This window comes from Lipotes vexillifer, unplaced genomic scaffold, assembly GCF_000442215.2.
Source record: "Lipotes vexillifer unplaced genomic scaffold, Lipotes_vexillifer_v1.1 scaffold243, whole genome shotgun sequence".
In the NCBI taxonomy this organism is placed as follows: Eukaryota; Metazoa; Chordata; class Mammalia; order Artiodactyla; family Lipotidae; genus Lipotes; species Lipotes vexillifer.
In genome coordinates, this window is record NW_006789558.1 from 540,578 (window position 1) to 567,036 (window position 26,459).

The 26,459-nt window shown below is 36.0% G+C and overlaps 1 protein-coding gene across 1 annotated transcript in view; it reads left to right on the top strand.

Moving 5' to 3' along the window:
• ABHD13 (abhydrolase domain containing 13) overlaps nucleotides 1-9,297 on the top strand; it is a 15,564-nt gene extending 6,267 nt beyond the window's left edge. Inside the window, exon 2 of the mRNA XM_007462723.1 lies at nucleotides 7,605-9,297. Coding sequence (XP_007462785.1) covers nucleotides 7,625-8,638 — 1,014 coding nt within the window. The 5' untranslated portion in view covers nucleotides 7,605-7,624 and the 3' untranslated portion in view covers nucleotides 8,639-9,297. The remainder of the gene's footprint in view (nucleotides 1-7,604) is intronic.
• Nucleotides 9,298-26,459: the final 17,162 nt, after the last annotated feature.

The window sequence follows — 26,459 nt, forward strand, 5'->3', positions numbered from 1 at the left end:
GTGGGATCTTCCCGGACCGGGGCACGAACCCGTGTCCCCTGCAGTGGCAGGTGGATTCTTAACCACTGTGCCACCAGGGAAGTCCGAGAAAAGGTTTTGTTAACCCTTTATTCAAACTAATTTTTTGACAAAATAAGTGGAAAACTTACTGTTAGCTCTAGGATCTGTGCAGTGGACTGTACCAGAGGCAGTGTTCATTCTTATTGATCATCATAGCATCTGGGTTTATGTGAAGTTGTTTTTACATCTCAGCAGATGGCTCTAGTAATTGTACTTTGTTGATAGTTTCAGCAAATTTATCAAAAAAAAATCCTTCCTATATTGTTTGATAGATCCAGTTCCATTAAGAGCATGGAGGTGTGATACAGAAGGAGGAGCAGAAATTATTGGCTAGTGGGGTTATAGGAAAAATAAGGCATTTCGTGCATGGAGGTCTCTTTCTAAACCGCCAGTATGCCGTAATGTATTATAGAGAAGAGACACACACTCTAGAACAGTTTTTATTAACCTGTCCTTAAAATTGACATCCATTTGATATTCCTCAAAATGAATTGACTTTTATTGACTTCCACGGTTTTAACAATCCATTGCAAGATTACCTTTGTTTATCACAAAGTCATTTAATTAAGGCAGCTTTTCAGGAATGCTTTGTGGAAAACTGCAAGGTTAATCCCTATTGTTCCTAACCAATAATGGACTCAGATATGCCATTTTTCTGATGTCCAGTCTTAAATATATATGTCTGATGCTCAGAATGCTCAGTTGTATTTTCTTAGAAATCTAATAATTCAGATACATTACTGGATTGTTCATTTAAAAAGCATTTTAGTTTTGAATATATGTAAAGTGGTGTACTACCCATAGGGATACAGTAGTGAAAAAGAAAAACACAGTTCCTGGCCTTACAAATTTAAGTTCAATATTGTATGTTGAAAAGATTCTGAAGACGAATCAGCTGTTATAGGAAATTACCAGTGATTTAAGAAGCATCCATACCATGAACATAATGAGATTCTAAGAGACTCAGAAATAGTTAGATGCTTTGAAATCAGAGATTAAGAGCTTTGGGTCAAAAAGGCTTGATTTCTCTTGTCTCTAGCATTAATCAGCCTTGTAAATGTTAGCAAGTTGCTTCACCTCTCTACCTGGTTTTTTTGTTTTTCATCTGTAAAAGGGAAATAACATTATATGCTTCCTTAAGTTGTGAGGATTAAATGACTTAAATTGGAAAAATGAGTCAGCTGAAATTAATGAAAATTGCTCAGACATTGTTACAGCCCTCAGAGATGCCACCAGAGCATGAGGTATGCTGGGGACTGTGGTTCCTGACAGAGGAGCCCAGGAAGATGGCTGCTCTTATTCACTACCCATGATCACAGGGAGACCACACATCCGTCCCAGCCTCACTTCACTTCAAAATATGTCGTCTCAGCCAGTGAGCAGGTCTCTGGATATTGAGAGCTAGCGCATCAACAATTCCCTATTCCGGGGTTAAAATGCCCTTAAATATTTCTGTAGTTACAAATGGGAGAGCTGGTTGGATCAACAGTGAGATGCTTAAGCAGAACTTATTTCAGAAGCTCTCACTGATCATGGATCCTGTCCTGTTCCCATCCTCTGGAAGAAAGAGGAGAAGGGAGAGCCCAGTGCGAGAGACCAAAAGGCTGGTCTCTGTACAGAGCCTGTGATTTCTGGGGAAGAGCTCAGAAACTTGATTTCAGGAAATTTCTCAACGAAAGATTTGACTGTCATGTGATGCTGGCATTTCTCATGTTCTCAGGCATTTCTCATTATATGAGGTTAGATTTACTGTATACATTATAGAAAGACCTTTAAAAAATAGATGTTTTGCCATAATTGCCTATGAATGATTATAAATATATGCAAGCAACTGTGTGTTTCAAAAAGCAAATTTATCTTTAAACATCTAGTTGCAGTTCCCAAGAAGGACAGAATGAAATAAGATGATGTAAAAACAAAGATGATGGTAATGATGACAGTCACGGTAATGATGATAATAGCTGTTTACTGAGCCTTTTCTGTGAGTGAAGTCTTGTTTTGGAGGCAGCAAAAAAAAAAAAAAAAGAGGCTACTTTTTTAAAAAAGATTTTTTCAAAGTTTGAAAATTGAAAACTTTATATAGTTTAACCTATATAGGTGGTTTGAATTTCAAAATATGCCCTGTCCATGTATTAGGAGGTTTATGTTTTATTTAGTGTTGTATTAGTTTTTTATAAGAACTTTGATGTGAAAACTTGAGTCAATTCACTCCTGATTATCCAGGTTGTAGGAGTGCTTTGCCATACCCTTATCAAATTCCTAGATTTTTTTTTCTTATAGGTGCTTGGTAAGTTCTAATTCTGATGTTAATTCAAGCAGAACATGGTTAAGAATGTAGTAGTACAGCCAGAAATACTAGTCACAAAAGCAAATGAAGTTAATATATCTGTAGCATTTGTAAATGCTTTTTTATTAATTTTATTTGATAATGCTGACCAGCTTTATAAATAGGCATTTTTAGAATTCTCATTCTACTGAAAAGGAAATTCAAACTGGAAATAACTGATAAATCCAAGATTATTTAACAAATATATGGTAGAGCAGACTTTAAGGGTGGTGGAATTTTAGTGCGTTTTTTCCTACTATATCACCAGATAAGTGATATTTGAGTTACTCATCTCTCTGATACTTCTGCCATAAACGATTGGCTTGACTATGAAAAAAAGTACATTTTTTCCCTAAAGAAGTATCTTAAATGGTATCTTATTTTCCAAATGACACAGTGCCTTAGTATATTTGTGTGTTATATCCCAAACCTTGTTAATCCTAATCATTATACAAAAATTATTTTATTTTGATGTATAAAGTAAATGCCAGTCTGTTTTCAGATTTTCCTAATATAACTTCTGGGTACAAATGAAAATCGTTCTCTTAAAGAAATAAAATTTAGTAAGCATTAGATAAAAAATTTAAGTGCTCAGATGTGTTGTTCAGACTTATCCACTACAGTGAAGGATTATAGAGTAGCCCTGTATAATTTAAGCTGTTGATGAATAGTGGTCAGAGATTGTAAACAGCATTGATTATTGACCTGGAACAATTATTCAGTATTCAGTGTAATTGGCTTATTTGGCTGCTGTGGTGTAGCCTCTTTCAATCTGGTTCTTATCCAAGTCTGACACCTAATGCTCAGGTATTGCTTCTCTAGTTGTTAAGCTTGGATTTTTGTTTTACCTCACATACCTGCTTTTCTCTGGCTTAACATAGTGCTTATTGTAATAAAACTTGCTGCAACTGGGTGGCAGTGTTGATTTTAGAGAAACTTCAGAAAAAATGCTACACTGTTGGTTTATGTTCAAAGAGAGTTATTTGAACATAAATTCAGATTCGAAAGTCCATGTTTAGCGGAATAATAAAATATTTTTGGTGAGATTGTAGTGAAAAATCGAATCTATTAAATCGTCTAACTCATCTTTGTAGCCAGTATAATTTAACTTGGTTTTCAGTGTTTAAATCTAATTTGGTGAACTAAAATGCCACATTTATTAGCTTATGGCATACAGTAAAATTTTATAAAGATAAGTCATTAACAATTATGTATTAAATTTAAGAATAACTTCTTTATGGTAGTTTTGTTAGTGAGTAAAAGAGAATGTAATTTTTAAAAATGGTAAATATATAAGTAAATGAGTACTACATAAGAAAAATTGTAACGTCTCACCTCTTGTGCCTTTTTAAGACGACACACATAAACTTTATTTGATAACAAAAACAATGACTTCTGAAAGCTTTTCTTTTGTATTTTCTTTACATCAGTTATATTTTTTAGCAAACTTTAAAAAGATTTTTCTCCAGTAAGTCATTTTCTTCATTTATCTCTGGTTCCGAAATAGAATTTCTGTGTCTTTGTTTCACACTTATCCCCCAAGTGTTTATGGCCTTATCAGTATACTGTAGCAATCTTTGTTGACCCACTGGTATGAAATTGCAGTGAGGGCTCTATAAAAGATTGAGCATATTTCACAGTATTAACAATCTAAAGTTTCTTTTTAATCAGATATGAAAGACAAATTATTAGACTTTTTCTTAAAAATAATACAATATTAGAAACTAGTATTCCATTTAAATTATTTTTTAAATTTAGCTGTGAGAACCTCCAAATAGAAGGGAAAATATTTTATGTTTTTTATTTTAGTTTAATTATAATTTTTTTCTATAATGTGAAAAAGAAAATTGACAATAAATTCTGTTGGATTGGTCTTGATAGGTTAGAATCTGTTAACTACCTCTTTAATAAAATTTGCCCTCAACCTACCTAGCTCAGTAAAGTTGTAGGATACAAAATCAATATATAAAAGTCTGTCATATTTCTATATGCTAATAATGAACTGTCAGAGAAATTAAAATGATCCCATTTACAGTTCCATCAGGAAGAATAAAATTGCTAGGCAGAACACTCTTTGACATAAATTGCAACAGTATTTTTTTGGGTCCGTCTCCTAGAGAAATGGAAACAAAAGCAAAAATAGACAAATGGGACTTAATTAAACTTTAAAGCTTTTGCACAACAAAGTAAATCATAAACAAAACAAAAAGACAGCCTATGGACTGGGAGAAAATATTTGCAAACCATGAGACCAACAAGGCCTTAATTTCCAAAATATACAAACAGTTTATACAGCTCAATATCAAAAAAAACAAAAACAAAAACCCACAACCCAATCCAAAAATGGGCAGAAGACCTAAATAGACATTTCTCCAAAGAAGACATACAGGTGGCCAGTGGCACATGAAAAGATGCTCAGCATCACTAATTATTAGAGAAATGCAAATCAAAACTGCAATGAGATACCACCTCACACTGATCAATCAAAATGGCCATCATCAAAAAGTCTACAAATAGTAAATATTGAAGAGGTTGTGGAGAAAAGGAAGCTCTCCTAAACTGTTGGTGAGAATGTAAATTGGTGCAGCCATTATGGATAACAGGATGGAGGTTCCTTAAAAACTAAAAATAGAATTACTCTGTGATCGAGCAGTCTCATTCCTGGGCATATACAGAAAAGACGAAAACTGTCATTCAAAAAGATGGATGCACCCCAGTGTTCATAGCAGCACTATTTACAATAGCCAAGACGTGGAAGCAGCCTAAGTATACATCAACAGATGAATGGATAAAGAAGATGCCTACACACACACACACACACACACACACACACAGAGTGGAATATTACTCAGCCCTAAAAAAGAATGAAATAATGCCATTTGCAGCAACATGGATGGACCTAGAGATTATCTTGTTAATTGAAGTAAGTCAGAGAAAGACACCATATGGTGTCACTTGTATGTGGAATATAAAAAAATTATACAAATGAGTTTATTTACAAAACAGAAGTAGACTCACAGATATAGAAAGCAAACTTATGGTTACCAAAGGGGAAAGAGGGGGAGATAAATTGGGAATTTGGGATTAACAGGCATACACTACTATATATAAAATAGATAAACAAGGACCTACTATGTAGCCCAAGATACATTCAATATCTTGTAATAACATAATGGAAAAGAATCTGAGAAAGTTATATATATGTGTGTGTGTGTGTGTATATAATATAGCTGAATCAATTTGCTGTACACCTGAAACATTGTTAGTCAACTATATTTCAGTTTAAAGAAAGAATAAAATACCAAGGAATAAATTTAACCAAAGAGGTAAAAGAATTGAACACTGAAGACTATAAGGCATTAATGAAAGAAATTAAAGGATACACAAGAAAGTGGAAAGGTATTTGGTACTCATGGATTGGGAGAATTAGTATTGTTCATACCGCCCAAAGCAGTCTACAGATTCAGTACAATCCCTATCAAAATTCCAGTGGCATTTATCTCAGAAATAAAACAAATAATCCTAAAATTTGTATGGAACTACAAAAGACCCTGAATAGTCAAAGTATTCTTGAGAAAGGAAAACAAAGGTGGAGACATCATGCTTCCTGATTTCAAACCATATTACAAAGCTATAGTAATCAGAGCAGTATGGTATTGGCATAAAAACAAGCACATAGATCAATGGAACAGAATAGAGAGCCCAGAAATAAACCCACACATAATATGTCAATTAATTTATGACAAAGGAGCCAAGAATATACAATGGGGAATGGACATTTTCTTCAATAAATGATATTGGGTAAACTGGGTGTCCACATGTGGAAGAATGAAACTGGACTACTGTTTTACACCATACAGAAAAATTAACTCAAAATGGATTAAAGCCTTGAAATTTAGCACTAACTCAAAAAGATATATGCACCACCATGTTTACTGTAGCATTATTTACTATAGCCAGGATACAGAGACAACCTAGGTGTTCATTGATGGATGAATGAATAAAGAAAATGTGGGATGTGTGTGTGCATACACACACACACAATGGAGTATTATTCATCCATTAAAAAGGAGGACATTTTGCCATTTATAACAACATGGATAGATCTTGAGGGCATTATACTAAGTAAAGTAAGTCAGAGAAGGGCAAATACTGTATGATCTCACTTATGTGTAGATTCTGAAAACAAACAAAACAACCCCATACTCAGAACATATTGGTTGTTGCCAGAAGCTGGGGGTAGTGAGCAAAATAAGAGAAGTGGGTCAAAAGGTATAAACTTAACAGTTGTAAAATAAGTCATGGGGATGTTATGTACGGCATGGTGACAAGTTAATAATACTGTATTGCATGTTTGAAAGTTGCTAAGCATAGATCTTAAAAGTTCTCATCACAAGAAAAAGATTTTGTAACTATGTATGGTGATGGATGTTAACTAGATTTATTGTGATCATTTTGCAGTATATACAGATATTGAATCATTATGTTGTACACCCTGAAATTAATATGGTATATGTCAGTTTTACCTCAAATTAAAAAGTTGCCCTGGGGCTTCCCTGGTGGCGCAGTGGTTGAGAGTCCGCCTGCCGATGCAGGGGACACGGGTTCGTGCCCCGGTCTGGGAGGATCCCATGTGCTGCGGAGCGGCTGGGCCCGTGAGCCATGCCCGCTGAGCCTGTGCGTCTGGAGCCTGTGCTCCGCAACGGGAGAGGCCACAGCAGCGAGAGGCCCGCGTACCGCAAAAAAAAAAAAAAAAAAAAAAGTTGCCCTCACCTTACCTAGCTGACCAGTGGGTGCACCAGGAGCATTAGAAGCATGCTGCTTGGTCTCCAAGCTCTTCTGTCTGCAAAGCTGGGACATGGCCAATCCACTTATGCTCCAGAGCGTTTGTTCCCTCATATAAAAAATTGGGAACATGGCATCAACTTATTTTTCTGTCAAATCAAGGAGAATACATGAATGAAAGTACCTGCATTTTTTTAGAAAATGAATATAGTTTGATGAATATTTGTGTTTCATATATACAGCAATGGAGGGAGAAAGGAGACCTTGAGAACTGAAGGGATGAGGAAAATTAGAACAATCGATTTTGTGGATGGATTGATGTAGGTTTCCAAGGATTCACCTAGTACCATGATTTATTACATCATGGATCTAACTTTTAAAATAATAGATATATGTTGAATTACTGATTCTCCCTATCTCTGTCTCTCTTCAGGACGCTTACGGAGAGCCACAATGGAAAAGTCCTGGATGCTGTGGAACTTTGTTGAAAGATGGCTAATAGCTTTGGCTTCATGGTCTTGGGCTCTCTGCCGTATTTCTCTTTTACCTTTAATAGTGACTTTCCATCTGTATGGAGGCATTATCTTACTTTTGTTAATATTTATATCAATAGCAGGTATTCTCTATAAATTCCAGGATGTATTGCTTTATTTCCCAGAGCAGCCATCTTCTTCACGCCTTTATGTTCCCATGCCGACTGGTATTCCACATGAAAACATTTTCATCAGGACCAAAGATGGAGTGCGTCTAAATCTTATTTTGATAAGATACACTGGAGACAGTTCGCCCTATTCCCCAACTATAATTTATTTTCACGGGAATGCAGGCAACATAGGTCACAGGTTACCGAATGCATTGCTTATGTTGGTTAACCTCAAAGTTAATCTTTTGCTTGTTGATTATCGAGGATATGGAAAAAGTGAAGGAGAAGCAAGTGAAGAAGGGCTCTACCTAGATTCCGAGGCTGTGCTAGACTACGTGATGACCAGGCCTGACCTTGACAAAACAAAAATTTTTCTTTTTGGCCGTTCCTTGGGAGGGGCAGTAGCTATTCATTTGGCCTCTGAAAATTCACATAGGATTTCAGCCATCATGGTGGAGAACACATTTTTAAGCATACCGCATATGGCCAGCACTTTATTTTCATTCTTTCCAATGCGTTACCTTCCTTTATGGTGCTACAAAAATAAATTTTTGTCCTACAGAAAAATCTCTCAGTGCAGAATGCCTTCTCTTTTCATCTCTGGACTCTCTGACCAATTAATCCCACCAGTAATGATGAAGCAACTTTATGAACTTTCCCCATCTCGGACTAAGAGATTAGCCATTTTTCCTGATGGAACTCATAATGATACATGGCAATGCCAGGGTTACTTCACTGCCCTTGAACAGTTCATCAAAGAAGTAATAAAGAGTCATTCTCCTGAAGAAATGGCAAAAACTTCATCTAATGTAACAATTATATAATGTTTTTCTTTTTGATTAATGCACTGTATTTTAATTTGTGCAGAATGATAAAGAATGTTCCTTTCTAGAAGTGTGTTATATCTGTACTTGTCTGAAGAGTGACATTAAACTTTGAAAGGTAAAATGATCCAAATAGTTTTTTACATTTGAAGGACTATAATTATTGGGATTTCATACATTTTCATCGAACCTTTCAATATGGTTATGTATCCATATCTTTAGTTTAATATGCTATCATAATAGCATATTCAAAAGTTTCTTGTTGCTGAAGTTGTGTAATCTACGTGACACTTAGATTAATGACTAAGTGTGGAAGGAGATATGTAAACAAGAAACCTTTGGGTATTATTCCTTTAGTAAATATTGGGACAATCATGGTAAGCAAACTTAGTTCTGTAATTGCATTTTTCACCTTAAAAATGAAATGCATGATGGTATTTTATTCCTTGACTTATGCAATGCAATGTTTTTAATGTAAATACTGGTCATAAAGCAATGTATATGGTAACCTGGGTTATATCTATTTTTATGTAAACTCTATTTTGTCTTTAGCAAGAAATGAAATTGAGGCCTATGTGCAGGTTGCCATTGAATTTTGCTCTGGTAAATGCTGAGATCCAGCTTTTTCTTACAAATAAATGGGACCCCATTTTCCAATATAAACGTACCGTGTTTTGTTAGGTACAGTCTGGATCATGGCATGTAAAAATAGAAATCGAGAATTTTACTGCAGCTTTGATGTGCATATTTGAACTTTTTAACATTTGTAATTTTGGTGGCAAAGAGAATTTTAGCTTCTGTCGATTTTGTAAGTCTACAGCTGAACCACTAATAGCAGTCATAATGAAGATTAGAATCTGTTTAAGAATTAGGAAGTCTTATCATTACGTTATTGTACATACTATTTTACAAGAATTCCCACATTTCATTTTTAAGTCCAAGTATCTAGGTATATCTGTCCCACTAAAGCCAGGATATCATTTATTGGACTTTCTGAAAATAAAAGTTACAAAAACAAAAGTAAATGAAAACTATATTCTTTGGTCTGATGTTTCAGTTATGAAATAGAAGAACACATCAAAAGACAGCTTTAGGAAGTCTTATTTATTTTCTACGTGTGAGAATGTGCGGATAAAGGAACTCTAGAGCTTTTGATCACAGAACCTGTGACCACATTTAACAGTGCAGTGGCTGTAAGTGGGAAGTAGTATTTCGACATACAGACGGTAAGAAACACCTTATTTAAAGAGCCCCTTAATCCCCACAGGATGTACCTGAAGACGGATAAGCTAAGCTGTTTCAAGCAGCCCTCAAAAATTAGATGTAATTGAGCTCTGTACGTTATGTCAGCCTTAACATGTGATATTCTGAGTATTTTAGCTATATTTATTGGCTTTGTGCAAGCAGCTAGGGCAGAGAAATAATGGGTCAGTAATCTTGACCTTAATTGAAACTTTCCATAGAGATAGGGCTAGAAATACTTTTGCCAAATAACATTCTTATCATTCACTTTATGTCAGTATTTAGAAAAAAATAACTTATAGCAAGTATGATTTCTAAAGGATAATGTTTTCTATAAATTGTAAAAAAGTCGTGCGTTTTTAAAAAAAAGTTGGAAACGCGTATCATGGAAGGTGTATTTTGTATTTATAAATTCACTACAATTAAAGGCTACTTTTCGTCTTGTCAGTCATAGCTATGTAGAATGGCTGTCCTAAATAGTAATGTATTAACAAGAACGTCAATACAACAAAATGTAGTGTATTTAGACATGAGTTTACATGGCACACCTTAGACTTGTATCATTCTTTAAAGTTTACAAAGTACCTTATGTTTTCATTTAGTCTAGTACACTATGGAGGAATTTATCAACTTTAGTTATAAATATTATGCTGATGAAGTATAAAAAGCTTTTTCTTCATCAGTGTTTTGTTTTATGCTGCTTTTTTTTTTTTTTTTTTTTTTTTTAATACTCCAGGTTTATTAACAATCCCCTCCTTTTCTTTTTGACCCAGGACTTCAGAAGTTGTGGAGTACATGTGTCCCATCCCTACCTTCATTCTCCTCTTTGGGTTGAGGAGCCTTTCTTTCTGCAACAAAAGGAAAAGGTGTCTAGGGTTGTAGCACATCTTTCCTTCCTAGTTTCCTTCCGTATTTGAGACTGGTTCCTTAGATGGGAAGGGGGTAGAAGACAAACTCCTATTATCAGGGGTCCATTAAGCCTGTGGCATCATTTTTTAAAAACGTGTCTAATATTGTGGCCAAAGCAATTGGTCTTAATAAAACCTGAATCTTTCATGAGTCACACCTTCATTTTGGACTCATCTCTTAGTGGCAATAGGTGTGTGTCCATCTTGTTTATTAATTTCTGGCTCATTGATGTAAGAGCAGCTGTAGGAGTTTCTGAATGAGTTTTTAAGATATTAAGCTACTGGAATTTGGAAACCCTAGAGTGATTTTAAATATGGCAAGAAAAAATCCATTGAGATTAAAATCCATTATTTTAAAAGGGATTATTGGGGGTAAAATGGCAAAAAAGATCCTAAAAAAAGATATTGCAAAATACAGGAAGAAATCATTTGTAACAGATAAAAGAATACTAATAGGATAGAAACAACTGGAAAGGGAAATGTGACATCGTTCTTAAATGTAGATCTAGGAAATAATTAGCTGGTGAGATTGGTGAAAAGGAAGCATAACATGTAAAACAGATCATTTGAACTCAACGTGCTTCTAACAGAGAGGGCAACTGGAGCACCTGATACTGCATCTACCCTATGTTTTTGCAAACACTTTGACTGTAAAATTGGTGGTTTCATTAAAATGGTGTTCTGAAATTTGTTATGGGACAGCTTAAATTTATCTTTTCATGACTGTAGACAGTTGAGAATAACCCAAATTCTACCTTTGGTAATGCGTCACCAGATTAATGATACCACAATATTTATTGAGAATCATACCACCTGATGCTTTCATACTCATTTCTTTTGTTTGTAAGATTTGGTTTGAGGTGGGTATGGGCTTGTTTGGTGGAATTAAAGAATGAAGGCCATATTCAATTTTATATAAACTATCATGCAAGCCCAGCCAAAGTGTAGTTTTTGACTGAGTCCTGTCCTTGAGGTTAGGAATAAATAAGATAAACCTTAAAAGAGGGTGTCGCAGAAGTCACTTTTTAAATTAGACTATGATCGAGATATACTGAAAACCTCCACTGACCTCTCCCGTCTCTGTTTTTCTTATTATGTTTGACAGCAATTATGGAGAAAGATGTGAAAAGAATTAGTCATAATGCTTTTGGATTATCCTTAAATTTATGTATTTTCATATCACTCAGGTAAAGTTGGGAAATGACAGAGCACAGACATATTTTTTAAATCAGAGTAGAAAATAAAAAGCACTTCTGTTGACTTATATTGCCGTATGCGCACATCATCTCAGCTAATCAGAAATAGTATATTGATTTGTATGACAAAATAAATGCATTCATCCTAATAGTAGTCAACACATTTTGCCAGATGGTGCAAATATACCTCCATTTATATTTTGTATCTTAAAAATGTAGTTTAACAATAGGACCATGTGTAAGAGACACTTTTTTTACGAAAGGTGTCATATATACATATGTAACAGGGATGAGTATGTGTTGTTTAACATCATTTATAACAGAATTTCTGTCAGTACTCCATATACTGAAAATTCAAGTTGTTTTCAACTTCTTCAAATACGTTCAGGATAAAATAAGTTAATCCAATTTCATAACGTAAATCATATTTTTGTTATTTGCCATATTTTATTTGAAGCAGTGATAAAATTTTATAACTCAAATCTGAATGTTATAGTACATTATGTGCTAATCATGGCAAAAGCAAACATTTACATTTGTGTTTTTACAATAAATTTCTTTTAAAATACACTTTCTATTTTTTTGTACTGACATATGCAATAAATTGATACATTAAAAGTTTGATTAATGTCTTAAGATAGTTTGTATTCAGTCTTTTCTATTAATCTAGATTATATGGTAGGACATTAAAGCTTCCTTAATGATCAAATAAACTCCTGAATTTGTTCTGAAATTAATTTTTATTGTACTAATGGTGTGAATAAAAAGTAGAAGTTAGATTTATTTTCCCTTTCCTCGTATTTTTCTCTCACATATATTTCATTTAGGCTAATATTAAATATTTTCTATATGTGAACTGCTGGTGAATGAATAGACCCAAAGCATTTGATTAGTTACATTAATCTAGGAGTAAATAGATTTTAACTGTTCATAGTCATGTTGTCTTGAGATTTCATAAAGTGCCCTTTCATGAAATTATGCTTTTTTTTCCCCGTATTATACTGTGTTAATGATTTGGGATGATTACAAAAATGGCCTAATATTCATTCAACCTTTAGGGGGCTGTAGCTTGCTTTCCTTAACCAGAAATTTGCATGCTTAAATAGTGTCACAACCAGCTGGATGATAGGAAGTGTATGACAAACCTTAAATGGCCCCCTGTAAGTGCAGACGAAGAATTCACCTAGTGGAGACCATTTTTCCATGGGTAGATCTGGTGGGAAGAAGCATCCCTCATGTACTTCCCTGAGAGATCACCAGCCTGAATCCTTTAGATAACTAGTTCTCATTTTCAAGTGATAATTTTTTCACATTCCTATTTCACTCTTCAACTCCTGCTTTACATCCTAAAGATGATGAGCAGTTGGATCTGGTTAGAGACTGTAACTCCTGTCTTATTAAGGGGAAGGGAGGGAAAAGATACCTTTTGAATACCTACGAGTGTAGAATGTGTTAATGTCATTGAACCCTCACAGCAAACTGTCTAGAAATTGCATATAAAGCTCCCGTGTTATAATAACCGAGCTCAGAGTGGTTCAGTAATGTGCTCAAGATTACCCAGAATGGAGCTGGGATCTGAATGTATCTCCAGTTCTAAATCTAGGACAACTGCACATTGCCTCATTTACTCAATGAAACAATTTGTTTTTATCCATGTTGGAGTTGATTTAAGACATTGAAATGTAATTAAAAGTGGCCACGTATAGAAAATTAGGAATATACAAGAAACGACACTTTTTTCAAAGTAGTTAAATGTATGTTCCTGCAGGAAATTATAGAAGTTAATTAACCTCATAAGACTTCTCATCCTCTTTCCTCAGCCTTTTATAGAGAAATTTAGTAGTCATCTTCCTCGTGAAGTGAAACCGGTATATCTGATCTTGCTGTTTCTTTTTCCAGTAAGATTTATTTTCCCAGCCTTTCCTCTGTTACCATGCCACCATACCAGTCCCTGGAATTATTTTATAATAGCAGACATTTTAATTGAATGCTTGTTATGTACCAGGTATTGTTCTGACTCCTTTTATTCTTTTTTTAAAAAATTTTTGGCTGCCCTTTGTGGCTTGTGGGATTCTAGTTCCCCAACCAGGGATTGAACCCAGGTCCACGGCAGTGAGAGTGCGGAGTCCCAACCACTGGACCACCAGGGAATTCCCTGTCATTTGTTCTTGATAACTGAATAGTCTATGATCTGGTGTCCAAATCCACTGACCCCACTCTTCCATGTTTGTCCTGTTCTAATTTGTCAGAAAAATCTGCATGCCTTTCCCTAAGAGCATTTAGTGACTTCATTTCTCATTAAAGTCAAGACTTCTTGGGCTTCCCTGGTGGCGCAGTGGTTGAGAGTCCACCTGCTGATGCAGGGGACACGGGTTCGTGCCCCAGTCCGGGAAGATCCCACATGCCGCGGAGTGGCTGGGCCCGTGAGCCATGGCCGCTGAGCCTGCGCGTCCGGAGCCTGTGCTCCGCAACGGGAGAGGCCACAACAGTGAGAGGCCCGCGTACCGCAAAAAAAAAAAAAAAAGACTTCTTGGTCTGTAAGGTCCTTCACCAACTACACAGTCTCGTTGTGAAAGAAGTTTTCTCTTTCTGTTTCGTAAGCCAAACTCATTCCTCCTCTATGCGTTTACCCGTGTCCGGTGCTTTAACTGCTAGGTGGAATGTCCTCTCACCTTGCTAGGCTCCCAAGCTCATCACCCGAATTCAACATTGTACTGGAGGTTCCATGCCGGACAATTAGGCAGGAAATAAAAAGCATCTAGATCAGAAAGAAGTAATATTATATTTACAGATGATGTGAGTTTGTGTATAGGAAATCCTAAGGAATCCACTAAAAATATGAGAACTAATAAATGAACTCAGCAAGGTTGCAGGATTCAAGATCCATATACAAAAATCTATTTCATTTGTATACACTGTCAATAAACAACCCCCAAATGAGAGTTTTGTAGCTTGGAATCTGTACCCCAAGAAAGATATGTTGAAGTCCCAACACCTGGTACCTATGAATGTGACGTTACTGGAAATAGGGTTTTTGCAAATGTCATTAAGATGTAATTCAAATGAGATCCTTCTGGAGTAGGGTGTACCATTAATATAAAATGACTGGTGTCCTTATCATAAAAAGAAAAGACATAGAAACAGACATACATGGAGAGGAGAATAACATGTGAAGACACAGCCAGAGGAAAGATGGTCGTGTGGTAATGAAGACAGGTTGGATTTATGCAGCAGCACCAAGGAATGGCAAGGATTTCTGTCAGGCGTTAGAAGCTAGGAGAGAGAGTATGGTCCTGCTGACACTTTGATTTCGGATTTCTCTCATTCAGAACTGTGAGAGAATGAATTTTTGTTGTTTAAGTCACTTAGTTTGTGGCTCTTTGTTAATGGCAGCCCTGATATGTTTTTAAAACTTCCATTTACAATAGCACCAAAAATAATGAAATACTTAGGAATGTACTTAGCAATAAAGGCAAAATGTCTTCTCTGCAAACTACTTAACATTTTTTAAAGAAATAAAAGAAGACAAATAAATGGAAACTAACCACATATTTGTAGATTGAAAGATTTATTATTGTTAAGATGGCAATCAGGGGATCAATCCACGAATAAGATATAACAATTGTAAATATTTATGCACCCAACAGAGGAGCACCTCAATACATAAGGCAAATGCTAACAGCCATAAAAGAGGAAATTGACAGTAACACAATCATAGTAGGGGACTTTAACACCCCATTTTCACCAATGGACAGATCATGCAGAATGAAAATGAGTAAGGAAACACAAGCTTTAAATGATACATTAAACAAGATGGACTTAATTGATATTTATAGGACATTCCATCCAAAAACAACAGAATACACTTTCTTCTCAAGTGCTCATGGAACATTCTCCAGGATAGATTATATCTTAGGTCACAAATCAAGCCTTGGTAAATTTAAGAAAATTGAAATCGTATCAAGTATCTTTTCTGACCACAACGCTATGAGACTAGATATCAATTACAGGAAAAAAATCTGTAAAAAATACAAACACAATGAGGCTAAACAATACACTACTAAATAACCAAGAGATCACTGAAAAAAATCAAAAAATACCTAGAACCAAATGACAGTGAAAACACGACGACCCAAAACCTATGGGATGCAGCAAAAGAAGTTCTAAGAGGGAAGTTTACAGCAATACAATCCTACCTCGATAAACAAGAAACATCTCAAATAAACAAATTTACACCTAAAGCAATTAGAGAAAGAAGAACAAAAAGAACCCAAAGTTAGCAGAAGGAAAGAAATCATAAAGATCACATCAGAAATAAATGAAATGAAGGAAATTATAGCAAAACATCAATAAAACTAAAAGCTGGTTCTTTGAGAAGAACCCAAACATTCCTATTCCAGAAACAAAACTGATAAACCATTAGCCAGACTCATCAAGGAAAAAAGGGAGAAGACTCCAATCAACAATTAGAAATGGAAACGGAGAAGTGACAGCTGACACTGCAGAAATACAAAGGATCATGAGATTTACTACAAGCAACTCTATGCCAATAAAATGGACAACCTGGAAGAAATGGACAGGTTCTTAGAAAAGCACAACCTTCTGAGACTGAATCAGGAAGAAACAGAAAATATAAACAGACCAATCACAAGCACTGAAATTGAGACTGTGATTAAAAATCTTCCAACAAACAAAAGCCCGGGACCAGATGGCTTCACAGGCGAATTCTATCAAACATTTAGAGAAGAGCTAACACCCATCCTTCTCAAACTCTTCCAAAATATTAGCAGAGGGAGGAACACTCCCAAACTCATTCTATGAGGCCACCATCACCCTGATATCAAAACCAGACAAGGATGTTGCAGAGAAAACTATAGGCCAATATCACTGATGAACATAGATGCAAAAATCCTCAAAAAAATACTAGCAAACAGAATCCAGCAGCACATTGAAAGGATCATACACCATGATCCAGTGGGGTTTTTCCCAGGAATGCAAAGATTCTTCAGTGCACGCAAATCCTTCAATTTGTTAATATGGTGATACACCATATTAACAAACTGAAGGATAAAAACCATATGATCATCTCAATAGATGCAGGAAAATCTTTTGACAAAATTCAACATCCATTTATGATAAAAACCCTCCAGAAAGTAGGCATAGAGGGAACCTACCTCAACATAATAAAGGCCATATGTGACAAACTCACAGCCAACATCATTCTCAGTGGTGAAAAACTGAAACCATTTCCTCTAAGATCAGGAACAAGACAAGGTTTCCCACTCTCACCACTATTATTCAACTTAGTTTTGGAAGTTTTAGCCACAGCAATCAAGAAGAAAAGGAATCCAAATCGGAAAAGAAGAAGTGAAGCTGTCACTGTTTGCAGATGACATGATACTATACATAGAGAATCCTAGAGATGCTACCAGGAAACTACTAGAGCTAATCAATGAATTTGGTAAAGTAGCAGGATACAAAATTAATGCACAGGAATCTCTTACATTCCTATACACTGATGATGAAAAATCTGAAAGAGAAATTAAGGAAACACTCCAATTTACCATTACAACAAAAAGAATAAAATACCTAGGAATAAACCTACCTAAGGAGACTAAAGACCTATATGCAGAAAACTATAAGACACTGATGAAAGAAATTAAATATGATAAAAAACAGATGGAGAGATATACCATGTTCTGGGATTGGAAGAATCACCATTGTGAAAATGACTATACTACCCAAAGCAATCTACAGATTCAATGCAATCCCTATCAAACTTCCAATGGCATTTTTTACAGAACTAGAACAAAAATTTTCACAATTTGTTTGGAAACACAAAGACCCCGAATAGCCAAAGTAATCTTGAGAATGAAAAATGGAGCTGGAGGAATCAGGCTCCCTGACTTCAGACTGTACTACAAAGCTACAGTAATCAAGACAATATGGTACTGGCACAAAAACAGAAATATAGATCAATGGAACAGGATAGAAAGCCCAGAGATAAACCCATGCACATATGGTCACCTTATTTTTTCATAAAGGAGGCAAGAATATACAATGGAGAAAAGACAGTCTCTTTAATAAGTGGTGCTGAGAAAACTGGACAGCTACATGTAAAAGAATGAAATAGAACACTCCCTAACACCATACACAAAAGTAAACTCAAAATGGATGAAAGACCTAAATGTAAGACCAGACACTGTCAAACTCTTAGAGGAAAACATAGGCAGAATGCTCTATGACATAAATCACAGCAAGATCCTTTTTGAGCCACCTTCTAGAGAAATGGAAATAAAAACAAAAATAAACAAATGGGACCTAATGAAACTTCAAAGCTTTTAAACAGCAAAGGATAGCATAAACAAGATGAAAAGACAACCCTCAGAATGGGAGAAAATATTTGCCAATGAGGTAACTGACAAAGGTTAATCTCCAAAATTTACAAGCAGCTCATGCAGCTCAATATCAAAAAAACAAACCACCCAATCCAAAAATGGGTAGAAGACATAAATAGACACTTCTCTGAAGAAGATATACAGATTGCCAACAGACACATGAAAGGATGCTCAACATCACTAATCATTAGAGAAATGCAAATTAAAACTACAATGAGGTATCACCTCACACTGGTCAGAATGGCCATCATCAAAAAATCTACAAACGGTAGATGCTGGAGAGGGTGTGGAGAAAAGGGAACCCTCTTGCACTGATGGTGGGAATGTAGATTGATACAGCCACTATGGAGAACAGTATGGAGGTTCCTTAAAAAACTAAAAATAGAACTACCATATGACCCAGCAATCCCGCTACTGGGCATATACCCTGAGAAAACCATGATTCAAAACGAGTCATGTACCACAGTGTTCATTGCAGCTCTATTTATAATAGCCAGGACATGGAAGCAACCTAAGTGTCCACTGACAGATGAATGGATAAAGCAGATGTGGCACATATATACAATGGAATATTACTCAGCCATAAAAAGAAACGAAATTGAGTTATTTGTAGTGAGGTGGATAGACCTAGAGTCTGTCATACAGAGTGAAGTAAGGAAGAGAAAAACAAATACCACATGCTAACACACACACACACACATATATATATATTCCATATATATATGGAATCTAGAAAAAAAATGGTTCTGAAGAACCTAGGGGCAGGACAGGAATAAAGATGCAGACATAGAGAATGGACTTGAGGACATGGGGAAGGGGAAGGGGAAGCTGGAATGAAGTGAGAGAGTGGCATGGACATATATACACTCCCAAATGTAAAATAGATAGCTAGTGGGAAGCAGCCGCATAGCACAGGGAGGTCAGCTCGGTGCTTTGTGTCCACCTAGAGGGGTGGGATAGGGAAGGTGGGAGGAGACACAAGAGGGAGGGGATATGGTAATATATGTATATGTACAGCTGATTCACTTTGTTATACAGCAGAAACTAACACATCATTGTAAAGCAATTATACTCCAAGAAAGATGTAAAAAAAAAAAAAAAAATGATGGCAGTACTCCCCAGTTTGATCAGTGGATCAAAACACTCCCTATCAAACCTGTCTCTTTTTTCTGCAGAAGTTAACAAGCTGATCTTAAAATTCATGCATAACTGCAAGGATCTAGAATAGCTAGAACGATCTTTAAAAGAACAAGGTCAGGGGTCTCATATATCCTGATTTTAAAACTTGCTGGAAAGGTATAATGGTCAAGACATACAGGCCTAAGGATAGATGTGTAAATCAATGGCCTACAGTTGAAAGTCCATAAATAAATATATATTTACAGTTAACTGATTTTTGACAAAAGTGCCAAGATAATTCATTGTTGAAAGGACAGTCTTTTAGCAAATGGTGTTGTGTCAACTGGATATTCACATGCATGTGAATGAATTTGGACTCCTACATCTTACCATATAAAAAATTAATTAAAAAGGGAGTAAAGACTCATGTGTAAGAGCTACAGCTGTAAAACTCTTGGTAGAAAACGTAGTCACATCTTTGCGACCTTAGATTAGACAGTGGTTTCTTGGTATGACACAAAAAGCACAAAGGACAAAAGGAAAAAAATAGATTAATTGGGCTTAATTAAAAAAAATATTCCTCAAAGGACATTATACATTATCAAGAGAGTGAAAGACAACTTATAAAAGAGGGGGAAAATATTTGCAAATCGTATATCTGATAAGGAACTTGTTTCCAGAATATGAAGAACGCTTACAACTCAATGATATAAAGACAGACAACCCAGTTTAAAAATGGGCAAAGGCTTTGAATATACATTCTCCAGGGAAGACATACAGGTGGCCAATAAGCACGTAAAGAGATGTTCACTGTCATTAATAATAAGGGAAAGTGCAAATCAAAACTACAGTGAGACACTTCATATCCAGTAAGACAGGTATAATCAGAGACAGAAAACAATGTGTCAGCGAGTGTCAGCGAGGATGTGGAGAAATTTTGAACACTCACATTGCTGGTGGGAATGAAAAATGGGAGTAGCCACTTCGGAAAACATCTAGCAGTTTTTAAAATGTTGAAAATGGAGTTAGCATATGACCAGGATCTGCACGACTGGGTATGTATCTAAGAGAATTGAACATATATGTTCATACAAAAACTAGTACATGAATGTTCATAGCAGCATCCTTCATAACAGCAAAAGAGTGGAAACAATCCAATAACTAATGATTGAACAAATAACGTGTGATGAATCCTACAATGTAATGTTGTTCAGCAATGAAAAGAAATGAAATTCTGATAGATGCTACACATAGACAAACCTTGAAAACATGTGAAGTGAAAGAAGCCAGTCACGAAGGACTGTTCATTTGCAAAGTTCAAAATAGGCAACTCCATTGATGTAGAAGGTAGATTAGTGGCTGTCTGAGTGTAGGGGTATTGGGTGAGGGGGAATGGGAAGTGACTGTTCATGGGTATAGAGTTTCTTTTGGGGAAGATGATAATGTTCTAAAATAGATTGTTGTGATCAATCTGTATCACAACTCTGTGAAAATACTGAAAATCATTGAATTGTACCTTTAAATGCATGAATAGTGTTGCATGTAAATTATATTCAATAAAGCTGTTATAATGGGTGAGACTAGGAATATTCTAAGTAGAAACTCTTGGATTTAAATGATGGTAGTGGATCTTGAGAGAAGTGGATGGATTCAAGATACACTTGGGGTGTAAGCGATTGTCGGAGGTGCAGAAGACCGTAGAATGAATACATCTATACCTCTGCCTTTCATACCTGGTTGATTAAAAGAACCCAAGAATGTTCTGGGAGAAATATGAGGAGTTCAAGTTAAATTCATAATGAGATGAGTTTGAGGTGTCTCCTGAAGGTGTGAGCATTCTTCATCCTTTTCAGCCACCTAGCACCTGCCCTTTGCTTTGGCAAATATTCCATCCGATGATGGGTCAGAGCTGGATGCTCCTCTGGCAGCTGTGATGACCCAGACTTTGTCAGCCAGGTAGAGGCTGGTGGTGTGGAAAAGGAAGGCCATTATCAAATCCATGCTAATGTGGCAGTAGCGGTGGAGCGCCAGCAGCCAGATGCAGATTTCAGAGCCTCCAGCACCTATGCTTCTAGCAGTAGGTACCCAGAGCTATGACTGCAAGTGGTGGTCTGTGCCCAGCTGTAATAGCAGTGGTATTTTTATGGGCTCACTTCTGTATTGTGATTGCGAGAGGTATATATATTCAATCCCCCAAACATGATTAAGCATGATTCGCTAATTCTTTCCATAGATTCTGCAAGTTACCCTAAATCCTTTCAATAGAATCCTTTCTATCTGATTATGTTTATGTTGCTTGCACCTAAGAGAAACCTGACTGGTATAACATCCAAAAGAAGATGCTGAAAAGGCCGTTAGCTTTGGGGAAAGAGATCGGAGCTAAAGATACGAGTTTGAATAGCCATCAGTGATAACTGTTGATACAAGAATCGGTGGTGCACAGCAGTGTGATTGTACCTAATACACTGAACTGTTTATCAAAAGATGGATGAAATGGTAAATTTTGTGTTATATATATTTGTCCACAATAAAAAAAAAAAAAAAGAAGGAATGGATGAGAATGTTTAGGGCAAGAGTCTAAAAGGAAAGGAGAACGTAGGACCTAGGCTGAGGCATTTGAACCTTTAAAGGATAGGAGAAAGAGATATGTCCCTAAAGGAGAAAGAGAATGAGGTGTTTCATTCAGCTCTGTGGAGTAGCTGGCACTGGATAGTCTGGAACAAGGATTGTAGCCTTGTTCCAAATCTGAACGAATGAATGAGTTTACTCAACTGGGGAGCTCCTGAGCTTGTTGAGTGTTAATTGCATCTTTAATTTCACATGGGTTATAAAATTTGGTATATAGCATCATGGTGAACAAGATTAGCAGTTGGGGTCATGGCATAGAACAGCTCCTTTTATTATAGTGCAGAGTCCACAGGAATCCAGGGTCCAGGACGGGGACTGGAAGACACAGTGCTGTTTACTCTGCACGTAATCAGAAGCAAGGCGCCATTGCCTGAGAACACTTTTATTCAGTCTTCACCTACAGTCATATTCCCGACATACACTCTAATTCAGTTTATTGTTTCTCTGACAAGTGAGATTTCTTCATGAATGTGGGCCACATTCTGCAGCTATTATCAACAACCTTCACTGCGATGGATTGCCACACCTTTCTTTACTTAGTAACGTCCACTCCGCTAAGTGGCAATAAAAATAATGACAAAGTTAAGTCTTACATTTTCTTTTTTCCCTTAGCTGGATACTTAGAGGTGGCAGAAGTGAACATATATATGATTAGGATAAAGAGCAAGAAAGAGAGATGACGGCATTTAGGTTTAGACTTTCTGTTACTGTGAAATTCTAAGATTTGGAATTACAACCACTCGTTGGCCAGGAGCAGATGAACAAGGCAGTTTTTGATAGTATTGACTCTGCTGCCTTTGTAGCAGCTGAGAGACAGAGACAGACCGACGCAGAGTTTCTGGCCTTTTGATTCTGTCCCATTGACCTCTCTACCTTTATTTCAGTACCACTCGCTTACCTATTAAAGGTTTCTAGAACGTTTTGAAATCGTTTAGTGTAAATCCTCAACATTTATTCTTTTTCAAGATTTTTTCACTATTCTAAATCATTTTCATTTCCATACAAATATTGAAATGTTATTTTCTTTAAAAAAAAACCCTTCAAATTGGTGAACTATTTGTTTGGGTCAAATAACTATCTTAAAAATATTCATCTTGAGGCTTTCTTTAAGTTCTCTCAACATTCTTTTTTTTTTTTGCCGTATGTGGGCCTCTCACTGCTGCGGCCTCTCCCATTGTGGAGCACAGGCTCCGGACGAGCAGGCCCAGCGGCCATGGCCCACGGGCCCAGCCGCCCCACGGCATGTGGGATCCTCCCAGACCGGGGCACGAACCCGTATCCCCTGCATCGGCAGGCGGACCCTCAACCACTGCGCCACCAGGGAAGCCCTCAACATTCTTTTTAAATTTACAGTTTATCTGCAAATAATTTTAGACCTCTTCATATGAAATTTGAAGACCTAAAAATGGTATGCCTGTGTTCTTCCCCTTATTGCCTTTGTGCTATTTTGGTCATATATTTTGCTTCTGTATATGTTATAAATTTCACAACTGTAATTATTTTGTCATTAGTCAGTTATCTTTTTTTCTTGTGGTAAAAAGTCACAAACATAAAATTTACCATCTTAATCATTATCGAGTATATGGTACGTTAGTGTTAACTATATGCACTGTGCAATGGATCTCTAGGTTTTTTTCACCTTACGAAACTGAAACTCTCTACCCTTTGAACAGCTTCCATTTTCCCCTTCCCCAAGCCCCTGGCAACTATAATTCTACTTTCTGTTTCTTTGAATCCGATCACTTTACACACTCCATGTAAATGGAATCATGCAACATTTGTCTCCCTGTGACTGCTTCACTTAGCATAATGTCCTCGAGGTTCATCCATGTTATAACATAAAACAGGCTTTCCTTCTGTTTTACGGCTGAATAGTATTCCATTGTACGTATACATCACATTTTCTTTATCCAGTCATCAGCCAGTAGACATGTAGGTTGCTTCCACCTCTTGGCTATTGTGAATAATGCTGCAATGAACATAGGTGTGCACATACCTCTTTGAAATCTTGTTTTCAATCCTTTGGGATGTATACTAGGAAATAAGATGTGCTGGGTGACATAGCAATTCTATTTTTAATTTTTCGAGGAACTTTCATACTGTTTTCCATACTACCTGCACCATTTTACATTCCCACCAACAGAGCACAAGGGTATCAATTTCTCCATATCCTTGCCAACACTTTACTTTCTTTTTTCTTAATAGTGACCATTGTAACGGATGTGAGGTGGTACCTCATTGTGGTTTTGATTTGCATTTCCCTGATGATTAGTGATGTTGAGCACCTTTTCATGTGCTTGTTGACCATTTACAAATTATCTTCTTTGGAGACAGGTCTATTCAAGTCCTCTGTTGATTATTAAAGCAGGTTATGGGGGGATTTTTGTTGTTGTTGAGTTGTAGTTTTTTATGTATCCTGGATACTAATTCCTTATCAGATCTGCGGTTGGCAATATTTTCTTCCATTCTGTGGATTGCTTTTTCGTTTTGTTCGTTGTTTCCTTTGCTATGCAGAAGTTTTTAAGTTTGACGTAGTTCCATTTGTCTGCTTTTGCTTTTTATGCCTGTTCTTTGGGTGCCGTATCTAAGAAATCATTGCCAAATCCAGTGTCGTGAAGTTTTTCCTGTATGATTTCTTCTAGGAGTTTATAGTTTCAGGTCTTACATTTAGGTATCTAATCAACTTTGAGTTGATTTTTGTATATGGTGCAATATAAGGGCCCCATTTTATTGTTTTGCTTGTGGATATTCAGTTTTCCTAGCACCGTTTGTGGAAGAGACTATCTCTTCCCCATTGTGTGGCCCTGAAAACTTTGTCAAAGATCATTTGACCATAGAAGTGAGCGTTTATTTCTGTGCTGTCTCTTAAATGCTGTTCCTTTGGTCCATGTGTCTGTTTTCATGCCAGTACCATACTGTAAATTTGTACTATGTTTTAAAATCAGCAACTGTAAAGACTCTATAGTTTTTTTGTTCGTTTTCCTGTGAAGACTCTAGTTTTGTTTTTTGCCTTAAGATTGTTTTAGCTACTTGGAGTCCTTTGAGATTCCGTATGAATTTTAAGATGGTTATTTCTATTTCTGTGAAAAATGCCATTGATAGTTTGGCATGGACTGCATCGAATCTGTAGATCCCTTTGAGTATTACGAATATTTTAACAATATTAACTCCTTTAACCCATGAACGTGGAATGTTTTTCTACTTATTTGTGTCTTGTTTAATTACTTTCAGCAATGTTTTATAGTTTTCAGTGTACATGCCATTTACCTACTTGGTTAAGTTTATTCCTAATTATTTTATTCTTTTTAGTGCTATTGTAGATGGGAGTGTATTCTTAATTTCCTTTACAGATGGTTCATTGTTAGTGTATAAAAACACAACTGATTTTGGTGTGTTGATTTTATGTTCTGCAACTTTACTGAATTTCTTTATTTTAACAATATGTTTGTGGAATCTTAGGGTTTTGTCCATGTAAGATCATGTCATCTGTAAACAGACAATTTTACTTCTTCCCTTGCAGTTGGGAAGCCTTTTATTTCTTCTATTTGCCTAATTGTTCTGGTTAGGACTCCCAGTACTGTTTTACATAGAAGCGTCAAAAATGGGCATATTCTGGCCTTGTTACTAAGAGGGAAAGTTTTCAGTTTTTCACCATTGAGTATGATGTTAGCTGTGGGCTTTTAAAAAAAATTTATTGAAGCATACCTGATTTACAATGTTGTGTTAAGTTTTGCTGTACAGCAAAGTGATTCTGTTATATCAATACATATATGTATATTCTTTTTCATATTATTTTCCATTATGATTTATCACAGGGTATTGAACAGAGTTCCCTGTGCTGTACAGTAGGACCTTGTTGTTTATCCATCCTATATATAATAGTTTGCACCTGCTAATCCTGCACTCCCAATCCTTCCCTCCCCCACCCCCGTCCTCCTCAGCAACCACAAGTCTGTTCTCTGTCTATAGGTCTATTTCTGTTTTGTATATAAGTTCATTTGTATCATTTTTTTTTAGATTCCACATATAAGTGATATCATATGATATTGGTTTTTCTCTAAGTGACTTACTTCACTTAGTATGACAATCTCTAGGTCCTTATGTAACAACCTAAATGGGAAAATAATTTGAAAAAAGAATAGATACATGTATATGTATAAACTGAATCACTTTGCTGTACACCTGAAACTGTCACAACACGGTTAACCAACTATACTCCAGTATAAAATAAAAAGTTAAAAGAAATCCCTAGGTCCATCCATGTTGCTGCAAATGGCATTATTTCATTCTTTTTTATGGTGGAGTAATATTCCATTGTATATATATATAT